Here is a 24,350-nt window from a genome sequence, read left to right as displayed (position 1 = left end):
CTCCATAGGATAAAAACCCCCAGGTTAGCCAGTCCAATTTGAAGATCTTCCCCGCGCTTGGAACGACTCCTCGACTGACGGAACCTCGGCTGGACCCCGAAGGACCCCGTCACTTCCACGGGCGGTAGCTGGAGCCTCCTCTTTTCTCTTTACCCCCCTACTTTTCCATATGCTTTCCCCGCTTTCCCTCCTTTCCCTCACACGCATTTTGCTGTAATCATTCAATAAAATACACTGTTCTGATTGTTACTGCTAACCCCTTTTGCCGTGTTGGTATTCTGTACTGAGAAATCCCTTGGAAACGAATCATCATGAAATCATCAATAAGGACGGTTCGTGACACCTGGGAGCTGTCCCTGCTCCCTGGGCTGGCAATTCAGGTGTCTCTAACCCATGGAATGTGATTATTTGCCCCCTGAATGCATTCAGAACCCAGCACAGAGGGGAGGTGCTGCCCTGCCAGCTCTGGTTCTGTGTGTGCAAGGCTCACACGCCCCAGGGACAGGGGGAGCTGGGTTTGCACGGCCTCGGGGGCGGCTTCACTGCAGATCGGCTTGTGCCGGGAGCCTGGAGCTGTGTGGGAGCTCCAGATGCCACCACAGCCTCTTCTGGTTCCTCTGGACACAGCAAAGCCCCTGGCTCCTGCAGGGCAGGTGTTCTGCTCCTGGAGCACGCCCTGGGGCCGGGGCTGGGCAAGGGCTGAGGCTGCTGCCGGAGTTCCTCCTCTCCCGGGACTCCCTCGGTCTCATCACTTATTCCCAGCCCCAGGGGAAGCCCAATGCCCTCAGACAGAGTGGTTTTGCTTTGCCCTCACTCATTTCTGCCCAAAGCAGAGGCTGCTCCTCATCTCCAGATACCAAGCTGGGGAGGATTTTACCGGGAAACCTAAAGGTGCTCCCGGGATAACTCTTTGTGTGATCCTGGGATAATTCCCTGTGTGATCCCAGGACAGCTCCCTGTGTCACCCCCTGATAGATCCTGTGTGATCCCGGGATAACTCCCTGTGTGTTCCTGGGATAACTCCTGTGTGATCCCAGGATAACTCCTGTGTGCTCCTGGGATAAATCCTGTGTGCTCCTGGGATAAATCCTGTGTGATCCCGGGATAACTCCTGTGTGATCCCAGGATAACTCCTTGTATGATCCCAGGATAACTCCCTGTGTGATCCCAGGATAACTCCTTGTGTGATCCCAGGATAACTCCTGTGTGCTCCTGGGATAAATCCTGTGTGATCCCAGGACAGCTCCCTGTGTCACCCCCTGATAGATCCTGTGTGATCCCAGGATAACTGCTGTGTGATCCCAGGATAACTCCCTGTGTGATCCCAGGATAACTCCCTGTGTGATCCCAGAATAACTCCTTGTGTCACCCCCTGACAGCTCCTTGTGTGATCCTGGGATAACTCCTGTGTGATCCCAGGATAACTCCCTGTGTGATCCCAGGATAACTCCTTGTGTGATCCCAGGATAACTCCTGTGTGATCCCGGGATAACTCCTGTGTGATCCCAGGATAACTCCTGTGTGATCCCAGGATAACTCCTTGTATGATCCCAGGATAACTCCCTGTGTGATCCCAGGATAACTCCTGTGTGATCCCAGGATAACTCCTGTGTGATCCCAGGATAACTCCCTGTGTCACCCCCTGACAGCTCCTTGTGTCAGGCCAGCATTTAGCCCTCTGGAGCAGGAGGGGCCGTCCCAGTCCCTCCCAGCAGTGACCTCAGGGTCCCACTGGGATCACGAATGGGTGTAAGGGAGTCCCTGCACAAAGGCAGGCACTGAGGGGCACAGGATCAGCCCTGCCAGAGCACTGATCCCCACCCTGTCCCCAGCCCAGAGTGCCACCTCCAGGAATTCCTGGGACACCTCCAGGGATGGGCACTCCAACCCTCCCTGGGCAGTGCCAGTGCCTGAGCCCCTTTCCATGGGGAAATTCCTGCTGTGCCCACCCTGAGCTCCCCTGGCCCAGCCTGAGCTGTTCCCTCTCCTCCTGTCCCTGTGTCCCTGCACGTGCCCCAGACCCAGCCTGAGGGTCCCGAGGCCTCTCACCAGGGTCACAGAAATGTCTCCACAATATTTTAATAAAACACACCCTGAGCCCAGAGCTCCAGCCCAACACTCCTGCAGCATTCCTGCAGGATTCCCATGCCTGAGGACAACTGGCGTGGGAGGTGGCTCACCCCGTTATTTCCAAGGCATCTCCGTGTGCCACATGGATTAATAGGGATTGCCAGTTCAATTCTTCTCCTCTATATTCATTGCTTTATTACTCATAAAAATGCAAAAGAAAATGTTAATGATGATTGCACCAAAGACTAATAAGTTAAAGCCTTAGGTTATACTTTGCATTTCTGAAGATATAAATGCAATTGCTTAATAATTATGCATATTTTTAACTATTGAGTTATTATTTCTCTATATGCTCGTAGTTAGCCTAATTAATTTTAAGCTCCTGTTGATGTATTTTATACACGCAATTAATTTCCAGCTTGTTTTTTTAGCCCTTGCATGGGGGCATTAATTATTAGGAAGACAATCAAAACCAAGAATTGTTCACCCTGGAACAATGCAATAAATATTAAATCCGTGTGAAAAGTGACACCAGAGCTCTGCAGTTCTGGGAGCAGGGGGGAAGGGAAGGGAAGGGAAAGGAAAGGGGAAAGGGGAAAGGGAGAGGGGAAAGGGGAAAGGGAGAGGGGAAAGGGGAAAGGGAGAGGGGAAAGGGGAAAGGGAAAAGGGAAAAGGGAAAGAGGAAAGAGGAAAGAGGAAAGGGAAGGGAAAGGGAAGGGAAAGGGAAAGGAAAGGGAAAGGAAAGGGGAAAGGGAAAGGGGAAAGGGGAAAGGGGAAAGGGGAAAGGGGAAAGGGGAAAGGGGAAAGGGACTCTGAAAGTTTGCCATGCCATGTCACCACATTTCTCCTCACAGAGAAAAGCAAGGCACAGTTCTTCCCAAGAATGTTTCTGGGTTTCACATTCTGTGAACCTCAGAGAAAGGAAAAACAATTCTTACCTCATTTGCTGTGCCTGTGTTTGTGCCACAGGAGAATGCAATGTGGAGATGGTTTACCCACTGTGATGGGGTTTTGTTTCCTTGGCCTGTCAGGGCCAGGTGTGTCTGTGTGTGTGGGGTGACAGGCACGAGATTCTGTGCAGTGTGTGCAAGAGCAGAGCTGAGTGCTTGGCAGATTCAGTTTAGAGGTAATGTAACACAGTGTGATATAATACAGAATAACAGAATAGAATAAAGTAATCACTTTCTGACAGAATAAACCCAAACCCCCCCAAACCCCAGATGGCAGTGCCCCTCGGCCTACCTTGCACGGTGAGGTGCACCTGCATGGTGCGGGGCGTGTGCTGGGTCTGCACGGAGCAGGTGTAGGGGCCGTCGTCCGTCACGTCCACGTCCTGGATCTGCAGGCTGTACTCCCTGCGGTTGGCCGTGGCGATGGACACGCGCGGGTCCACCGACCACTTGTCGCTGCCCGCGAAGATGATGCTGGAGCGGTTCAGCCAGGCCCCCTTGGAGGCTCCATCTTCCAGGTAGCACCTGGGGAAAAGGCACACCTGAGTCTCCAGTGGCGCGCGGGTCTGCGCCCCGAGGTGCGCGAGAGGTCTCTGCTCCGCCCGCGCAACCGGAGCGCGAGTCGGAGTTCTCAGGTTTCGGCCTCAGGAGTGTTTATTGTTTCTTATCTATTAATTTTCCCTCTGCCCTGCCAAGGTCCATCCAGAAGGACAGTCCCAGGCACTCTGCCTGCCCCTGGGGTGGTGTTATCTCTTTATACTAAAAACTATGTATTACATGTTTAGTTACTTCCCAATACCCATCACCTGTGTTAGACAGTGAGCTTCTACTCTAAACCAATCTAAAAGTGCCAACATCACAGCAGAAGATGGAGGAGGAGGAGAAGGAGGAGAAGGAGGAGAAGGAGGAGAAGGAGGAGAAGGAGGAGAAGGAGGAGAAGGAGAAGGAGAAGAAAGGCTGGACACACCCAAATCCCTCCATCTTGCCCCCAAAACCCCCATACTAGAAATCCCCAAATCTACTTTTTCACCCAGTGATAATTTTATTATTGCATTACTCAAACTGCTGTGGCTTGCAGGTCTTCATACAAGGCTGGTAATTTGCTCCATGGGTCATAATGGAACCCACAGGTGTTCTGGGCTCCGTGCCAGGGTCTCTGAGCCCCCTGGCAGGGGTCCTGGCACCTCCAGACACCCAGAGGGGTGTCCTGGGTTCCAAACCTGAGCATGGGGCTGGGGGAGCTGCTCAGTGCCACTCGCTGCTGCATCTGGCCTGAGCACAGCAGGGATTTATCAGAGCTGAGCTCACGCCAGGAATCACTTGTTAGCTCAGAGCCAGCCTAAACCCCAAAGCCCAGCTGGCAAGCACAGCACCCACAGGTACGTCTGCCTGCCTTGTTCTCCTCCTGGAGCACCAGGAGGAAAGCCTCAGTTATTTCTGCCTGGGCTGGCTCGGCCCTTTGTCCTGCAGCCTCAGCCCTGAGGGTCAGCAGCAGCCTGTGCTCCATGGAAAATTCCTGCCCTGCTCTGAGGCACAGCCCCTTGTGCTGCTGAGCTCAGGAACCAAGAGACTTCTCCAGGAAAAACCATCTGGGCATCAGAGAACCCAAACCAGTGTAGTTTCAGAGGGTCCACAGAACCCCCCGATGGTTTGGGTGGGAAGGGACCTGGCATCCCATTATCCCATTCTCCCATTAATCATCCCATCCATCCAGGGGGCTCCTCTCCCTTGGGGGCTGCAGGGAGGGGGTCCCAGGACAGGGAGGAGAGTTAGGAGCAGCTTTATTCCCCGAGCTGCTGGAGGAGCCTGAGCCTGCCTGAGGGGTGGAGGATGCCTGAGCCTGGCTCAAGAGCTCTGTGCTCCATTTCCCAGAGGCAGCACATGGGAAAAGGCAGAGCAGCCGGTGGGAAAGGGGCCCAGGAAAAGCTGCACGGGCTCAGGGCTGAGAGCAGGGAGCTGCAAAGCCAGGAGCCATCGGGAAGTGATGCTGTGGCACCGGGAAATCTGCATTTCTCACCACAAATTAACAGCTCTTCAGGAAACGTGGAGAATGAATTAGGCAAATTTTAGACTCACCCCCATGCCCACCTTGGAATTTAAGGCTTTGAAACAGTTTTAGAAGCTGAAGCAAGGTAGGAAGGAGGATAATACAAAGTGCAACAGACTAATGGGCCATTTTTATTTCATAAAGAGCTTTCTACATGAAGGAAATCCAAGAGAAGAAGGGAATGCAATAGAGCTCATCCCTTTGATGAAACATTAAAATAGCACAGCCATAGAAACTGGAGGGGGGAAATGGTGATTTGGTGGCTTAAGCATCTGGCTGTATTGTTTAAGTGGAAAATGACATTCCATTCAGGAATAAGGAACTGGAAACATCAGGCTGAAATGGTTCAGAAACAAAGCACGAGAATAACCATTCATTTAATTAATGATCTCAACATTAAATCTGAAAGGGTTCTGAGGGATAAAAAAATCCCCATTTAGAGAGCAGAGAATTGGGATGTCACCAGGAAGTGGCACTTTGAGGTTGGGATCCCTGCAGGAGGAGTTGTGCAGGGTCTGGTCCCATCCAGGGAAGGCAAGGAGCCTCTTTCAAATTCCTGAGAACATTTTGAACTCGATTCTGCTGAACAGCAGGGTGGGAGAGGCAGAGAAAGCCCCGATTCACGGAGGCTTTTCCAGCACGTGTTCCTTTCCCACTGGCTTTCTGCAGCAGCTGGATGCAGTCCATCCCAGCCCAGCTGAGCAGCCTGGGCTCAGGGAGCTGTCCCTGCCAGGGCTGCTGGAGTGACAGCAGATTCAAGGTCCCTCCCAGCCCAAACCGCTCCGGGACTCCAGGATTTACAAATCAGCGTTTTTGCAGGTAGCCCGTGGTTCAGTGAGCATTTACCACCTCATTAACTTCACTCTCCCACTGTTTATTCACTCTCACACGTCCAAACCTTGGAAGGAAGCCTTAGCACGGTGAACCCTTCCCCGAGGAGAGAAAAGCAGCCTCCTCCTCCTCCTCTCCCAGCACAAAAACCCAGCTCCACCAACTCCCTGCTCCCTGCGTGGCTCGCCAGAAAAGAAAAAAAATCAGAAAAGAATTCACAGAATCACTGAGGCTGGAAAAGACCTCCAGGATCTCAGGGTGGGATGGGGTGGGATGGGATGGCATGGGATGGGGTGGGATGGGATGGGATGGGGTGGGATGGGATGGGATGGGATGGGATGGGATGGGATGGGATGGGATGGGATGGGATGGGATGGGATGAGATGGGGTGGGATGGGATGGGACGGGATGGGATGGGTTCGGATGGGATGGGTTCAGATGGGATGGGATGGGGTGGGATGGGATGGGATGGGATGGGATGGGCTTGGAGGTCCTTCCCAAGGCCACCCACCCTGTGACACCCCCAGAGGAGCTCCTGCAGCACCCACAGCCCCTGCAGCACCCACAGCTCCATGAGCACCCACAGCCCCTGCAGCACCCACGGCTCCACAAGCACCCACAGCCCCTGCAGCACCCACAGCCCCTGGAGCACCCACAGCTCCTGCAGCACCCACAGCCCCTGCAGCACCCACAGCTCCTGCAGCACCCATGGCTCCACGAGCACTCACAGCTCCTGCAACACCCACATCCCCTGCAGCACCCACAGCTCCTGCAGCACCCACAGCTCCTGGAGCACCCACAGCCCCTGGAGCACCCACAGCTCCTGGAGCACCCACAGCCCCTGGAGCACCCACAGCTCCTGGAGCACCCACAGCCCCTGCAGCACCCACAGCTCCTGCAGCACCCATGGCTCCACGAGCACTCACAGCTCCTGCAGCACCCACGGCTCTTAGAGCACCCACAGCCCCTGCAGCACCCACAGCCCCTGGAGCACCCACAGCCCCTGGAGCACCCACAGCTCCTGCAGCACCCACAGCCCCTGGAGCACCCACAGCTCCTGCAGCACCCACAGCCCCTGGAGCACCCACAGCTCCTGGAGCCCCCACAGCCCCTGGAGCCCCCACAGCCCCTGGAGCACCCACAGCCCCTGGAGCACCCACAGCCCCTGGAGCCCCCCCAGCCCCTCGATCCCCCAGCCCTGTAGCCCCCAGGGCTCTGTGGCTCAGAGCTGCCCCGGATCTGCTGCCCAGTTTGGCTGAGCCCCCAGCAGGGTGGTTTTCAGCCCCAGCAGCAGCCAGGCAATATCCTGTGCTTTCCCAGCGCCCACGTGGGATGTGATGGATAAAGCGCATGTTTACCCCACGCAAGCAGCCATCAAATGATTCATCTCAGAAATGCTTTCCAAGCTAGCAGCTTTAATCCCTCGCTGTTTGCAAATCCCCTCCCAGCCCTGGTGTCCCTGGATTGCCCAGAGCTCTCCTGCAGGACGCAGAGCACACCTCACACCTCCTCCCACTGCGCCTCAGCCAGCTCAGCCTGCGCTGCATTTTTGGGGGAGCAGAAATAGGGGAATCCAGGGTTTTTACTGTTCAAGGGCAGGCTTTCCTTTCCCCCCAAACCTTTACAATTCCCTAAGGAAGAGCAGCCTCTCCACACAGGGTTTGTGTGCCGCTGTGCTTCTCCTGCCCAGGGCAGGGCAGGGTTCCAGCAGAGCGTGAGGAGCTTTGACAAAAACAATAACAATGAAACTCTTCCTACAGCAATTTCCAGGAAACCATTCATTAAAAGGATGACCAACAGTGAAAACTGCAAACATCAGGGGCCTTCCCTTGCTTTTCCCCTTTCCTCTCTTCTCCTTTTCCTCTCTTTTCCTAAATTCTGCTTATACTAGCACATCCCAGCAGCATTTCCTGCAATGTAATTTTCAAATCTATGCATAGAACCAATTATTTTTAGCAATTAATATTAACACTGCAGCACCACTAAAGTAAGCATAACAGTCATTAAATAAAAGTGACTTTTGCTCTTTTCACCTTGCCACGGCTTGGAAAAGTATTGATGACACCATAGCTGAACTCAGCAGAGAATTCGTCTATATTCAAATTTGGAAGATTGGAAAAAAGCACAGTTTCTTTTTTAACTGATGATTGTAATCAGAAATTCCCCACACAACAAGCATAAAAAATAGATTTTAATGTTAACTGTCATACACGGCTGAGGGCACTTTATTATTTTTCCAATCATTATTAATGGGGATGATCTTCTGTAATTTGTAAGTACGGAAAAATATAGTCTCACCCAGCTTCCCTCAAGTTTTTAATCCTCTTTTTTTAATGCCTCCCACTTTCCCAGCTCTCTAGTCTATTATTCCACCATAATTAAAACAGAGATCCATTAATCTTTGTAAAAAACAGCTCTTCCACTTGCTTAATTAAAACTGCACAGGGGCTCTGCTCCAGGAGCCTCCAGGGGCTGGGGTCCCACCTGGCTGCCCTGAAGGACAGGAACTGCCTGGAACTGCCTGGAATGCTCCCCAGCCTGCTCCTGGCTCCAGAAATCCCAGTACTGGGGACATCCTATGTCCAAGGGGCCTGGGCAGTGCTTGGGAGGAGGAAAATCTCAGATTTCTGCAACGTTTTGGGTCAGGAGGGACCTCAAATAAATCCCCTCCAGTGCCACCCCTGCCATGGCAGGGACACCTCCACTGTCCCAGTGCCTGGCCCTGGGCACTGCAGGGATCCAGGGGCAGCTCTGGGAGCCTGTGCCAGGCCTGCCCACCCTGCCAGGGAAGGATTTGTCCCTAATCTCCAGTCTAACCCTGCCTCCCTTCAGTTTAAAGCCATTCACGTTATAGATGCTTTTGTTTTTGTGTGCTCATATTGGCTGCAGCCCCAAGCCCCAATTCTGCTCCGGAGTAATTAGCATCATTAACTCCCCCTGCCCTGCAGCCCTGGGACTGATCACGGGCCAGGGAGCTGGGATTGCCATGGGGGGGGACAGGGGACACCAGCAGGGGACACAGGGACACTGCCCATCTCCAGTGCTGGGCTCAGCGTCCCACCTGCCTTGAGGTGCCCCGGGAAGTCTGTCTGCAGATACCCAGGGGTTAACCCCTCCACCTGAGCCCCTCCAAACAGAACCAGCCCAGTATTCGTAATTCAGAGCAAAAGTGTTCCTTCCCCTGCAGGGTTTGAAATGCAATTTTCCCTACAGCCCATGCCACGTGACCTTTAATCCCTGTGGTGCCACCCTCGGCACCTGCCAGTCCATCCACGCCAGGAGAGAGCCACATCCCAGGGGTGCTCATGTTCTAGGGGTGCCCACATCCCAGGGATCCCACATTCCAGGGTGCCCACATTCCAGGGGTTCCCACATTCCAGGGTGCCCACATTCCAGGGGTTCCCACATTCCAGGGTTCCCACATTCCAGGGGTACCCACATCCCAGGGGTGCCCACATTCCCAGGGGTTCCCACATTCCCAGGGGGTCCCACATTCCCAGGGGTTCCCCCATTCCAGGGTTCCCACATTCCCAGGGTTCCCACATTCCAGGGGTTCCCACATTCCAGGGTTCCCACATTCCAGGGGTGCCCACATTCCCAGGGGTGCCCACATTCCAGGGGTGCCCACATTCCCAGGGTGCCCACATTCCAGGGGTTCCCACATTCCAGGGGTTCCCACATTCCCAGGGGTGCCCACATCCCAGGGGTTCCCACATTCCACGGGGTCCCACATTCCCAGGGGTGCCCACATTCCAGGGGTTCCCACATTCCAGGGGTTCCCACATTCCAGGGGTTCCCTGGCACACCATCCCAGCCATGCCCTCAGTGGGTGTTTCCCTCCTGCCACCAGCAAATGGATTTTTCCCCATGGCAGGGACAGAGAAGCTGCTGCTGCCACAACTGCAATAAATTCATTTGGTTTTAATTATACAAAAATTTCCCCCCCCTCTTCCACAGATGTATTTTCATACTAAAATGGACAAAACACTGTGGTGTAAAGCTCAGAATTTTCAGTCATTAATCACTTCCTTCATGGGAGCCTGTATTTTCTGTTTGAAGGCTCAGAAATAATATCCCACACCACTGTTGGTGCGAGAGCCTTGCCTTCAGCTTCAGAGAGTAACTCCCAAATTCATCACATTATTTGAAATATTAAAAAGGGTCTGGCTGCTGCTTTTGATATTTATTAATTCCTGGAGATTTATGCTAGAGAAACACTGACTTGCAGAGATTACAAAGAAGACAGGACCAATGCAGAGAAGGAAGGAAACAATTCACGACCTGGCTTTGCCTTTTGGTTTTGCACTTCTCCTCAGGGAAAGGGGTCTTGGTAAATTTGGGAGCCGATTGTGTTTATTTTGTAGGACTACCAAAGTCAGAGTTTTTCTGACTCTTTTTTACCACACAACACGGAAACAAAATGAAAGAGGAAAAAAAAGCACCATAAGCTCTGAGACCAAAGCAAGGCAAAGATCTGGGGAAGGAGAAAACATTTCCTGTTCCTTCCCAAATTTCCAATATCCCAGCGTGATGCTGAGGGCTTTTAGTACCCTGAAATACCCAGCTGGATCAGAGCAGTCAGGAAGTGCCTTCATTCCAGTTTGGGACACTCACATTGGTCCTTATTTTTAATTCTCCAGGGATGGGCACTCCAACCCTCCCTGGGCAGTTCCAGTGCCTGACCCCCTTTCCATGGGGAAATTCCTGCTGTGCCCACCCTGAGCTCCCCTGACACAACTCAGGGCTGTTCCCTCTGCTCCTGTCCCTGTTCCCTGATTCTCCTTGGCTGTCCCCTCCTGGCAGGAGCTGTGCAGAGCCACAAGGGCCCCCTGAGCCTCCTTTGCTCCAGCCTGAGCCCCTGCCCAGCTCCTCAGAGATTCTCCAGCCCCTGCCCAGCTCCTCAGGGATTCTCCAGCCCCTTCCCAGCTCCTCAGGGATTCTCCAGCCCCTTCCCAGCTCCCTTCCCTGCCCTGGGCATCTCCAGCCCCTCGGGGTCAGGTTTGTCCCGAGGGCCCAGAGCTGGAGCCAGGATTTGAGGTGGGGTCTCAGCAGTGCCAGCCCAGCTGCAGGCAGAGCTGTGGCTGCTCCTGCTGCTCAGCAGAGCTGGGCTCCACTCACCCCTTCTCTGCCAGGCTCCAGGGATTTCTCGGTATTCCTGTTCTTCCCCATGTTCTCCCTGAAAAGGCTTTTATCACTATCAAAGCTTAATGACAAAAGGACCTTTCCAGGTGCAAACAGGTTGGGGTTTTCAATTTCCTCACAATAATATCTGCGGTGTGAGTGGGGAGGAGGGAGATAATTGTGTGCTGGGCCACGTCCTTTATGGGATCAGCCTTGACCTGGGACCCTTCCCCGAGCAGGCGACGCCAGCCCTGCCCCACAGCTCCTCCAGGCTGCTTTAAATAAAATAATAGAGTTAATGACAGAAACAAAACTACCTGGAGAGGTGCAATTCATCACGGCGTGTTCCACGCCATTATCTTAAAAACATCCAGTGTAGTAATCACTTGAAGGAGTGATAACACATAATTGTGTGTTCTCCAAAATTATAGGTGAATGGGAGTTGCAACTAATGAGAGCCAAATAGCAGCTCAGGAGCTGCAGTGATTACAGCAGATGTGGTGATGAATGCATTTATTATTGGGCTATTGCAAAGCTTTTTATAGCAGAGACAGCAGGTTTATAAATAAATAAGCAGCCCCAGAGGTACCTCACGTCTGACCAAGCAGCTCCTGGTGCAGAAACCTCCAAAGCTGGCTGAAAACAGCCCGGAGGAGTCCCAGTGCCAGCCAAACCCCTCCATGCACGGGGCCCAGGCGCTGCTGTGTCCCCAGAGGTTCTGGAGAGGTTCTGGAGCAGTGAGAGGTGCTGCTGCTGGACAAAGCACCCCTCCCTGCGGAGGCAGCAGCCTCTCCCCAGCAGCGGGGGCTTGGGACCCCCCTGCTGCCCCTCCAGCAGATGGAAATCAGCCCCAGGCCGAGCAGGGCAGCTCCTGCCCGGGGCTCTGACAGCACCCCGAGCAGGCTGGCTCCTGCTGCAGAGGCAGGGTGATCGATGGCACAGCTCTGCTCTCTGGCAGGCTGAGCACATTCCCCAGAAGTGTCCCCCAGCAGGTCACTAGATAACAATCTATGTCACACAGTGCTGCTGGCACACAACTCAGGGTTTTTCTGCAATTTCATTTTTGCCAGAATATTTCAGGAGCAATCTCCAGCCCCCGGCAGAATGAAAACAAAATTTCAAAATACCAGAGGCTCTCATGAAATAGAATTCCTGCCCAAACCCATGACTGAATGACTCCATTTGTCTCCCTTCCACCAGGGTTGATCCATGATTTCATCTGGGCCTATCTCCCGGAACATTTACTTTGTTGATATACCACTGGTTGGAATATTAGCGATAAATAATAAAAGAAGGCAAATTTAATTGTGCTGCAGTCTTTCACCACAATGAATCTTTCAGGAGAATCACAATGATCTCTTGATTTACAAGAGCAGGAACTGGTTGTGGATGGATGATGTAAATACAGGGCCTTGGCACAGATGGCTCGGGCTGTGTTTGCCAGCAGCAGTCAGATTTTTGGATGAACCTCCCAGCTGCTTGCTCCAGACTAATGCATTATTAACAACACTATTGAACAGCTCCCGGGGGGCAGAGCCTGGGGGGAAGGAGGGAGGAGCCCCCCTGGACCAGCCCAGCAGGGCAGCACTGGGGAGGGGTCCTGGGGCTGGGTGGAGGAGGGTCCTGGGGATGGATGGGGAGGGGTCCCAGGGATGGATGGGGAAGTGTCCTGGGGATGGATGGATGGGGAGGGGTCCCAGGGATGGATGGGGAGGGGTCCCAGGGATGGATGGATGGGGAGGGGTCCCGGGGATGGATGGGGAGGGGTCCCAGGGATGGATGGATGGAGGGATGGATGGATGGATGGATAGATGGATGGATGGATGGATGGATGGATGGATGGATGGATGGATGGATGGATGGATGGATGGATGGAGGGATGGATGGAGGGATGGATGGAGGGATGGATGGATGGATGGAGGGATGGATGGAGGGATGGATGGATGGATGGATGGATGGATGGATGGATGGATGGATGGAGGGATGGATGGAGGGATGGATGGATGGATGGATGGATGGATGGATGGATGGATGGATGGATGGATGGAAGGATGGATGGATGGATGGATGGATGGATGGATGGATGGATGGATGGATGGACGGATAGATAAGGGTCCCAGGGATGGATGGGGAGGGGTCCCAGGCCAGCACTGTCATTCCCCTGCCACCACTGCCCCTCACAGCCCCCGGGGCAGCAGGGAAAGGAGCTGTACCGTGGGGAGGGGAGCACAGCCCAGGGAAGTCCGGGGCAAGGGCAGGATTCCAGCCCAGATCTGCAGGGCAGTGCCCACGGGAGGGAGCAGCTCACCCAGCTCTCCCTGCCCACCAGGCAGGGCCAGGGCTCAGGCAGGGGTGCCTCTGTGTCCCAGCACTGCCCTGAGCCCCTCAGAGCAGAAACCTCAGCCCACGCTCCCAGCAACCTCGAGAGTCACCCAGGGCAGCCTTTGAGGAGAAGGGACCCAAACGGGGAGTTTCAGCTTCCTCTGGCATTAAACTCCCCCATTGCTGCCTGAGACAAATGGCAATTCCCAGCTCAGGGGGCTTGGGGGGCTCAGGGCATGGTGCACTCAGGGAAGGAGGAACGACCTGCCCAAGCAACATTCCACCCACAACCCAAACAAACAAAAACCAACTGCACAATCAAAAAGAACCACACTGCCCAAACAAACAAATACGACTGGACAACCCAAAAACCACTCCTGGACACCCCAAACAAACCCTGATTGCACAACCCAAACAAACATTCCTGGACTACCCAGAGAAACCTTCACCAGCTGCATTTCTAGAGGAACAGTCCTGACTGACCACCCAAACAAACACTGACCACTTAAACAATCCTTAAAGCCCCAAACAAACACTGAGCACCTAAACTAACGCTGAGAACTTGGACACTGAGCACTTAAACAATCACTGAACACCCAAACTAACATTGGGCACTCAAACACTGAACACCCAAACAAGCCCTGAGCACCTAAACAAACATCAGGCACTTAAAAAATCCTTGAGCACCTAAGCAAACATGGAGCACTTAAACAATGATTGAACACCCAACACTGAGCACCTAAATAAACACTGAGCACCCAAACAAACACTGAACACTGAAACACTGAGCGCTTAAACAATTATTGAGCGCCTGAACAATCATTGAACACCCAAACTAACACTGAGCACTTAAGCACGGAGCACCTAAAAAATCATTGAACACTTAAACAAACACTGAGCACCCAAACATTCTGCACTTGAACACAGAACACCTGAACAAGCACTGAGCACTTTAACAATGCTGAACACCCAAATGGGAGCACCCAAACATTGAGCACCTATAGAAACACTGGGTGCTTCCATATGGAGCACTTAAACATTGAGCACTTAAATGGTCATTGAGCACCTAAACAATCAATGAGCACCTAAACAATCATTGAGCACTTAAATAATCAATGAGCACCTAAACAATCATTCAGCACTTAAACAATCCTTGAGCACCTAAACAAACATTCAGCACTTAAACAATCAATGAGCACCTAAACAAACATTCAGCACCTAAAGGTTGAGCACCTAAATGGTCATTGAGCACTGAAACAATCACTGAGCACCCAAACATTCAGCTTAAACACAGAACACCTAAGCAAACATTGGGCACTTAAATATTGAGCACCTAAACACTGAGCACCTAAGCACTGAGCACTTAAACATTGAGCACTTAAATAATCCTTGGTCACCTAAACAATCATTGAGTACTTAAACAAATATTGAGCACCTAAACAAACACTGGGCACCTAAACACTGAACACCTAAATATTGAGCACATAAGAAATCCTTGAGCACTTAAACAATCCTTGAGCACTGAAACATTGAGCACTGAAACATTGAGCACCTAAACACCTAAACATTGAGCACATAAAAAATCCTTGAGCTTCTAAACAATCAATGAGCACCTAAACAATTAATGAGCACCTAAACAAACATTCAGCACCTAAAGGTTGAGCACCTAAATGATGGTTGAGCATTTAAACAAACACTGAGCACCCAAACATTCAGCTTGAACACAGAACACCTAAGCAAACATTGAGCACCTAAACATTGAGCACTCTAAAAAATCCTTGAGCACTTAAACAATCATTGAGCACTTAAACAAACATTCAGCACCTAAACAAACATTGAGCACTTAAACAATCAATGAGTACCTAAACAATCAATGAGCACCTAAACAAACATTCAGCGCCTAAAGGTTGAGCACCTAAATGGTCATTGAGCGCTGAAACAATCACTGAGCACCCAAACATTCAGCTGTTAAACACAGAACACCTAAGCAAACATTGGGCACTTAAATATTGAGCACTTAAACATTGAACACCTAAACACTGAGCGCTTTTAAATAATCCTTGGGTGCCTGAACAATCATTGAGCACTTAAAACAATCCTTGAGCCCTGAAACAAACATTGAGCACACAAACATTGAGCACCTAAACACCTAAACATTGAGCACTCAAAAAATCCTTGAGCACCTAAACACCTAAGTATTGAACACATAAAAAATCCTTGAGCACTAAACAATCATTGAGCACTGAAACATTGAGCACACAAACATTGAGCACCTAAACAAACATTGAGCACACAAACATTGAGCACCTAAACACCTAAATATTGAACACATAAAAAAATCCTTGAGTTTCTAAACAATCCTTGAGCACTGAAACAAACATTGAACACCCAAACATTGAGCACTTAAATAATCCTTGGGTGCCTGAACAATCATTGAGCACTTAAAACAATCCTTGAGCACTGAAGCAAACATTGAGCACACAAACATTGAGCACCTAAACACTTAAATACTGAACACATTAAAAAATCCCTGAGCTCCAAACAATCATTGAGCACTGCAGCAAACACTGAGCACACAAACCATGGGTACCCACACACTGAGCCCCTAAACAATCCCTGAGCCCCCAGACCCCCTCACTGCCCACCCAAACACCTCTGTCTGTGTGTGGCAGGTTTAAATGTCCCGGGAGAGCCCTTGGTGCCCCCGGGGTCCCTTCCCAGGCCGTTCCCCTCCCTGCAATGCTCCCAGGCACTGACAGCACCAGGGGCTGCTCTGGAGCCCTTTCCTCCAGCACTTTGCCCATAAACACCTTTTTAATAGCAGCAACCAGTGGGAATTCTCTGTTCTCTTGATATTTCCCTTTGAAGGAAGCACCCCCAGTCTCCTTATTCACGTTCAAAGTAAGTCAGCTGCTCATTTTACTTGGAGAAGAGAGGGGAAGATAGAATCACATCCTTTGAAATGCAGCAATTTCCCTTCAGAACAGGCTTTTATAAACTGCATCGATTGCTGATTATTGATAACCTCTGTGTGAGGTGTGGGGGGATGCTGAGTGTGTTAACAGGCGGGAACCGTGCACTGAAAACACTCAGCACCACACATGAAAATTCATATTTACATCAAATATCTGCAAGCTTTTACTTTAGATTAAATCATGGAATAGTTTGGGTTGAAAAGGACCTTAAGGCTCATCCCATTCCCATGGCAGGGACACCTCCCCCTGTCCCAGTGTCCAGCCTGGCCTTGGGCACTGCCAGGGATCCAGGGGCAGCCCCAGCTGCTCTGGGCACCCTGTGCCACTCCTGATATTTTACTTTTATGCAAGAGTAAGTGTCAAAGACCTTCCTCCAACAGCTGGAGAAGCTTCAGCAAGACCCAGCTGTGGCCTTCCAGGACCTGGAGGAGCTACAGGACAGATGGGAGGAGGCTGTTCACAAGGGACAGGACACGGGGAATGGCTCCCACTGCCAGAGGGCAGGGCTGGAGGGGACCCTGGGCAGGAATTGTTCCTGGCAGGGTGGGGAAGCCCTGGAAGAGAATTCCCAGGGAGCTGTGGCTGCCCCTGGATCCCTGCAGTGCCCAAGGCCAGGCTGGGCACTGGGGCTGGGACAGGGGGAGGGGTCCCTGCCATGGCAGGGGAGGCACTGGGTGGGTTTGAGGTCCCTTTCCACCCAAACCACGCTGGGGTCCTGTGAAAATGGCACAAAATCAGCCCAAGAGCTCCAAGCCTGAGAAACCCTGCACGAGTTTTCCCCACGTTTTCTCAAGTAGCCTTGTCTTAATTGTGCTCACATTTCCTGTCTGGAAATTTAATTTCATGTAGTTCTTTAGTCGTGTGTCAACACATCTCCAGCTCCTGTAATATTTGTTCTCCTGCTCTGGATAACCTTGTCAATCTTCATTAGAGCCGAGGGGAGGCGAGCAGAACTGGCTGCGAGGCTCCAGATGAGATTGCCATTGTTCAATGTGCTGCTGGAGCTCATTCCAGCCTCCTCACTCTCCCAAGCATTTGAAGTGCTGCTGCCCACTGTGCAGGCTCGTTTGAGCTCCCAGCCCCGTTTATTTATTTCCATTGCAGCCTACGAAACATAAAGGAGCACATCTCTAAGATTCTGGCTGCCCTTGACAAATAATTAAAGCTGCAATTCCCCCAGTTCTCAGAGAGCACCAGCACATCCCAAACCTTCCTCTGCAAAAAGCCTCACCAATGTCACAGGACAGGACCAGACAGAGAGGGGAAAATGCAGAGAAGGAGAAAAAACAGAGAGGAGACATCAGAGAAGCCATTTCCAACCTCTGCAGTGTTTTATGGTGCCTCACATTGCCTGTGGTTTTCTTCATTTAAAGGACACTCAGAATTCATACTGAGATTCAAATTCAGGAGTGCTATACTAAGAATCCCCATCTTAATTCTTATCAAGTTTTGCAGTGGTCCTCCCCACATCCCTTCACACAACCCTGTGCTGCTCATCCCTCCCTGGCACTCCCTGATGGACCTGGGGGTTCCTGCAGCTCTCCAGGCCCTGCTGGCACCATTCCCCTCTGGAAGGCCAGCTAACAACCCAAAAATCCTGATTTCAGCCACCAAACCCCTGCTCCTTGCCAGCTAACAACCCAAAAATCCTGATTTCAGCCACCAAACCCCTGCTCCTTGCCAGCTAACAACCCAAAAATCCTGCTTTGAGCCACCAAAACCCTGCTCCTTGCCAGCTAACTACCCAAAAATCCTGCTTTGAGCCACCAAACCCTTCACCTGGACAGCTAACAACCTAAAAATCCTGATTTCAGCCACCAAACCCTTGCTCCTTGCCAGCTAACAACCCCAAAATCCTGGGTTTAGCCACCAAACCCTGCCTCCTTGCCAGTTAACGATGTAAAACTCCTGGTTTGAGCCACCAAACCTGGGAGCCTGGGGCAGGCAGCAGGACAGAGGGCTCGGGAGGGACGATCAGCAGCGCAGGGCAGAACTGGCACAGCCTGGGCAGGAGAGAGGGAGGCACAGGGAGCAGGCACAGCCACCAGGATGGAGCAGGCTCTGGGGGTTCTCTTTTGGGTTATTTTTGAGAAGGACAGTGGATTTGTCTTTCCAAACCAGCTGTGGGTCTGCTGGGAGATAAAACCAGCTCTGGGAGATAAACAGTGGGAAGGGTTCCACTGATTGGTGCATGGAAAAAGATATTTACTTTTACAAATACACTTTAGGTTTGCTGATAAACAAAATTAGACATTGAGAGATGAAAGGAACAATGGGGAAGAAAACCCCCTAAATTCAGTAAGAATTAAAAATGAAAAGGGAGGGTTATACATGAGAGGGGAATCTTTGGGATCAGGTGTTCTGGGAAGTCTGAACCTCTCAAGTACCTCAGAAACGGGGAAAGAGAGAAGGGAAATGTGGGAAATTGGGATAAAAAGGGAGTGGAATGCCAGATTCTGGAGATTTCCAGTGGTTTTTCATTAAGCCACAGAAGTAAACAGGTTTTCTCTGGGGGACTGTTTCTTCTCCAGAAAAGACAACAAAACCTGCCTGGAGAAGCCCCTCTGCCTTTCCAAGGCTCACATTGCTCCAGACCCCCTCCTCCAGTATTCCCTCCCCTGCAGACTGATTCTGGATCTTTCTAATTGTCTTTTAAAAATAATTTTCGTGTGCCAAAAATGATGTGACTTAAGAGCTCTGAAAGAGAAACCCGGCAGTCAGCCAATGTGAGCAGAAAAAGCTCCTTTTTTAGAAGCAAACACACCTCAGCCAGGTGTGCCATTATTAGCTCTGCCATTAATTATGCCATTTTTAAAATTTAAACCTTTTCCCAACTACCTCACACGTATCTGAGATAAAATATTCAAATGCATTCAGTGTCTCTAAGAGGGTAAATTCAGCTGTGAAGCAGATTTCCATTTTCCTAATGCTTTCTGGCACTTGCTGCTGTCCGGTTACATTAGCCTGTAAAAACGTTTCCAGATTTATCAGCCCCAAGCCCGTGCCAAACCAAATGTGAATTTATAATTCTGAGTAAATAAGTCCTGCACGAAAACTGCCTCGAGAACTAATCATTTGTAAATAGAAAGTTGATACATTTTAAATGCCTGCAATCACAACGCCGCGCCCAAAAATGTGATGGAGCAAGAAAAAAAAAACTCTTTTCAGGTAAATTCTTGACAAGAGTAATAGCTTGTATTTGTTCCCTGCTCTGCACAGGATCCTGACAGAGAAGGCGAGGACATTTCAGACACATTATGCATTTTGACACTAAGTAACTGGCAATTAGCTGAAGTACATAATTGCATCCTAATGCAGCAAAGGAGAAAATAACAAAAAAGCCTGGGAAAAGGGTTATGCAACTGAGGGGTTGATGACAGCTGAAACCTACAACAAACCCAAACAAAATCTGGGAGAAAATGAAGGATAAAAACACAGCCCTAGGCTCTGGAGTGACTCAGTGCAGGCTGCAGGGAAGGTGGGTGCCAGCACCTGCATCCTGCGCCCGCCAGGAGCCCCGGCAGGAGCTCCCAGGTGGGCTCAGGAGCATCCCTCCAGCTCCAGCCTTGGAACAACAGTTGTGATTATTAATGTGATTACAAACAGGGTGCCCAGAGCAGCTGGGGCTGCCCTGCATCCCTGGCAGTGCCCAAGGCCAGGCTGGACACTGGGGCTGGAGCACCTGGGACAGTGGGAGGTGTCCCTGCCATGGCAGGGGTGGCACTGGGTGGGATTTGGGGTCCCTCCCAGCCCAACCCACTCAGGGGTTCTGGGGTTTTAGGAAACCAGGTTCTGGAGCACAGCACTGACAGTGTTGCCTCCATAGATCTGTGGAAGGAAACAGCTTTAAGCTCTGGGGGCTCAGAGAGGAGAGTTTGGGTGGCCACGGAGGAGCACAGGGAGCTCACACCGAGCTGCCAGTGCTGGTGCTGGCAGAGCTGCTGCTCCTGCAGGCACCTCCCTGTGACAGTGACCAGAGGGGTCCCAGGGTGAGGGAAGGGATGGGAAAGTTGACTCCATGTTCAGAAGGCTGATTTATTATTTTATGATATATATATTATATTAAAAACTATACTAAAAGAATAGAAGAAGGATTTCATCAGAAGGCTGGCTAAGAATAGAAAAGGAATGAATAACAAAGGTTTGTCTCTGACCAAGACAGTCTGGACAGCCGGACTGTGACTGGCCATTAATTAGAAACAACCACGTGAGACCCATCCCAGATCCACCTGTTGCACTGCACAGCAGCAAACAATCATTGCTCACATTTTGTTCCTGAGGCCTCTCAGCTTCTCAGGAGGAAAAACCCTAAGGAAAGGGTTTTCATAAAATATCACTGCCACACCTGGGGGCCAGCAGGCAGAGGCCAAAGCCCCCAGCCCCAGCCAGGCTGCTGCTCACAGCCCCGGAGCAGCTCTGCCCCTGGGCAGATGCAAACTCACCCCAGCATCTTGTCCCTGACCTGTGCTGCAGCCACCCCGTGTTGGGGAGGTGCTAATTGGGCTGCTGGTGGGAAGGTGTTAATTGGGCTGGTGGTGGGAAGGTGCTAATTAATTGGGCTGTCCCCTTGGAGCAGGGGTCAGACCGGTGCCACTGCTGGAATCCTGCCATCTGCCAGGGCTCCAGCAGCCCAGGCACTGCATGGCCAAGGTGGCACCAAGGTCTGGAGGTCACCACGGCCACGGAAAGTGAGGCTGCTTCAAAAGCACTGCCTGCCACCAGCTCTGCTGGCTGGGGGTGCCCTCCCCGCTGCAGAACCAGGGCACTGAGGACACTGCCCGGGGGGGAGCCCCAAATGCCAGCCTGGAGGCTCAGCCCAGACCTTCCCCAAGGAGCCAAGGGCAGAGGAAAGGCCAAGGGACAAAGGGACACTGGGGGCATGGCACTGCCCAAGGGGGATGGCACTGCCCAAGGGGACACTGGGGGGATGGCACTGCCCATGGGGGCATGGCACTGCCCATGGGGACACTGGGGGGATGGCACTGCCCCTGGGGGCATGGCACTGCCCATGGGGGCATGGCACTGCCCAGAGGGACACTGGGGGGATGGCACTGCCCATGGGGGTATGGCACTGCCCATGGGGACACTGGGGGGATGGCACTGCCCATGGGGGCATGGCACTGCCCAGAGGGACACTGGGGGGATGGCACTGCTGGCACCTCCAGCCCAGGGAGGAGCAGGGTCCCTGCTCCTGTGGGATCTGGGAGGATGGGAGTGAGGAGCCCAGCTCCTGTGGGATCTGGGAGGATGAGGATCCCAGCTCCTGTGGAATCTGGGAGGATGGGAGTGAGGAGTCCAGCTCCTGTGGGATCTGGGAGGATGAAGAACCCAGCTGGGAGAGGCTCCTGTGGGGCTGGTAGAGCCTGGAGGGTGGGGATGGGAAATCCCTGTTCCCCCTTATCCCTCCAGGACAGGGACAGCAATGTCCCAGCCTTGGCTGTGCTTCTGAATTCCAGAATTAAACCCAGAATATTTTCACCTGGCCCCAGAGCCTTCTGCATTTAAATGTACTCAGGCATTCTGGGATTTGTTTCTCTACCCCACAAAAGCCTGGCACAGCCTTCCCCCTTTGCCCAGGATTTCCAGCTCAGGAGTCCTGGTGGCTGCACAGATTTGCCTTGCTGGGAGGCTGTGAGTTGGCCGCTGGCAGGAGCAGCAGATGCTGCAATATTAAAACTCTCATTTGAGTGGTGATGATGCTCAATAGTCACAGCTTGCTCCTCATAGATGGTTTGTTAAAAACACATTAATAATGCAAATGGAGCCGTCCCAGCCAGGGCAGAGCTGCCTTCCTGTGGGTGCTGCCCCCACTCCAGGATGGTCAGGCAGAGAGCAGGTTTGTCACATAACCCTCTAAATCCTCTGTTTGCCTGGGAAATCCCGCAGCTGCCTGTGCCAGGGCAGGGCTGGGAAGGGGAGGCTGTCCCTGCCAGGGAGAGACGGGCTCCTGTGGGTCACTGCCACCTCTGAGAGCGGGACTGGCACACAAGGAGCAAAGGGAAAAGCTGAGATCTGCTCCTCTGTGCCTTTTCAGCGCTGCTTGTTCCTCAGATCCAAACTAGAGCAACGTTTTTAATTGTAAAAGTGATAAAGACAATGAATTATAAACGCTTTTAAAGGAATGTATTAATGAATGTGGGGTATGATATAAAATTTAATTAGAATTTTAAGCCTTTAAGGATAAAGTGAATTAACTAAAAGGCTTTATAATGAACTAATATAATACACAAGCCAGAATTTAAATAGATTTTGAAGGTCTTTTAGACAGTTCTGGTATGGAAAAGCAGCCATACATGTGTCTAACTTTTTAATTGCTTTGGAACACTGGGAAGGAATCGTTGCTGCCTTCATTTTCTTTGAACATAACTTTTATTTATGCATATTTATTCTCGTATTCTAATGCAAATAGAACACTGGAAATTAGGTAGTTATGCAAATAACTTGATTGGATTAGGAAGAATCATGGAATGTCCCGAAGGCACCCTCAGGCAGGGCGGGGCCCAGCCCTGGCCCTGCACAGGGACACCTCAAACTGTCCCAGGTGCTCCAGCCCCAGTGTCCAGCCTGGCCTTGGGCACTGCCAGGGATCCAGGGCAGCCACAGCTGCTCTGGGCACCCTGTGCCAGCCCAGGTGTGTCAGCATGGGCAGCACAGGGTCCCAGGTGTGTCAGCATGGGCAGCACAGGGTGCCAGGTGTGTCTGGGTGGGCAGCACAGGGTCCCAGGTGTGTCTGGGTGGGCAGCACAGGGTGCCAGGTGTGTCAGGATGGGCAGCACAGGGTCCCAGGTGTGTCAGGATGGGCAGCACAGGGTCCCAGGTGTGTCAGGATGGGCAGCACAGGGTGCCAGGTGTGTCAGGATGGGCAGCACAGGGTGCCAGGTGTGTCTGGGTGGGCAGCACAGGGTCCCAGGTGTGTCAGGATGGGCAGCACAGGGTGCCAGGTGTGTCTGGGTGGCAGCACAGGGTGCCAGGTGTGTCTGGGTGGCAGCACAGGGTCCCAGGTGTGTCAGGATGGGCAGCACAGGGTCCCAGGTGTGTCTGGATGGGCAGCACAGGGTGCCAGGTGTGTCAGGATGGGCAGCACAGGGTCCCAGGTGTGTCAGCATGAGCAGCACAGGGTCCCAGGTGCGTCAGCATGGGCAGCACAGGGTGCCAGGTGTGTCAGCATGGGCAGCACAGGGTCCCAGGTGTGTCAGGATGGGCAGCACAGGGTCCCAGGTGTGTCAGGATGGGCAGCACAGGGTCCCAGGTGTGTAGGGATGGGCAGCACAGGGTGCCAGGTGTGACTGGGTGGGCTGGCAGAGGGTGCCAGGTGTGTCTGGATGGGCAGCACAGGGTCCCAGGTGTGACTGGGTGGGCAGCACAGGGTCCCAGGTGTGTCTGGGTGGGCAGCACAGGGTGCCAGGTGTGTCAGCATGGGCAGCACAGGGTCCCAGGTGTGTCTGGGTGGCAGCACAGGGTGCCAGGTGTGTCAGCATGGGCAGCACAGGGTGCCAGGTGTGTCTGGGTGGCAGCACAGAATCCCTGGTGTGTCTGGGTGGCAGCACAGAATCCCAGGTGTGACTGGGTGGGCTGGCAGAGGGTGCCAGGTGTGTCTGGGTGGCAGCACAGGGTGCCAGGTGTGTCAGGATGGGCAGCACAGGGTGCCAGGTGTGTCAGCATGAGCAGCACAGGGTGCCAGGTGTGTCAGGATGGACAGCACAGCTCAGGCTGCCCCTGCCAGGGCTGCTGCTGGCCCTGGGCTCTGGGGCTGTGGCTCTGGGGCTGTGGCTCTGTCCCCAGCAGGGTTTGCAGAGGGAAGCACGGACAGACCCCCACCCACACACATCCCTCCGTGCTGGAGGAGAGCACGGGAAGGAAACCATGGTTACAGGACTTGTCTGGGTGTTAAAGCACTGCAGCCCTGCCAGGCTCTAATCTCATTAGGATCAAACCCTGGCCCAGGATTGAAGCCCAGATTAGGAGCAGAGCAGGAGGAAACCCCATCCCTCTGCAGGGATAGGGCAGAGAGGTGGTGATATTGATTAGGGTGTG

The 24,350-nt window shown here is 52.5% G+C and overlaps 1 protein-coding gene across 1 annotated transcript in view; it reads right to left on the bottom strand.

The window, feature by feature from the left end:
• Positions 1–24,350, bottom strand: part of NEGR1 (neuronal growth regulator 1) — a 173,234-nt gene that overhangs the window by 94,196 nt on the left and 54,688 nt on the right. The window contains exon 2 of the mRNA XM_084211542.1: positions 3,313–3,545. Coding sequence (XP_084067668.1) covers positions 3,313–3,545 — 233 coding nt within the window. The remainder of the gene's footprint in view (positions 1–3,312; positions 3,546–24,350) is intronic.

The sequence above is a fragment of the Fringilla coelebs genome (genome assembly GCF_963513975.1).
Source record: "Fringilla coelebs genome assembly, chromosome: 9".
Lineage (NCBI taxonomy): Eukaryota > Metazoa > Chordata > Aves > Passeriformes > Fringillidae > Fringilla > Fringilla coelebs.
This window is presented reverse-complemented; position numbering and strand designations above follow the sequence as displayed.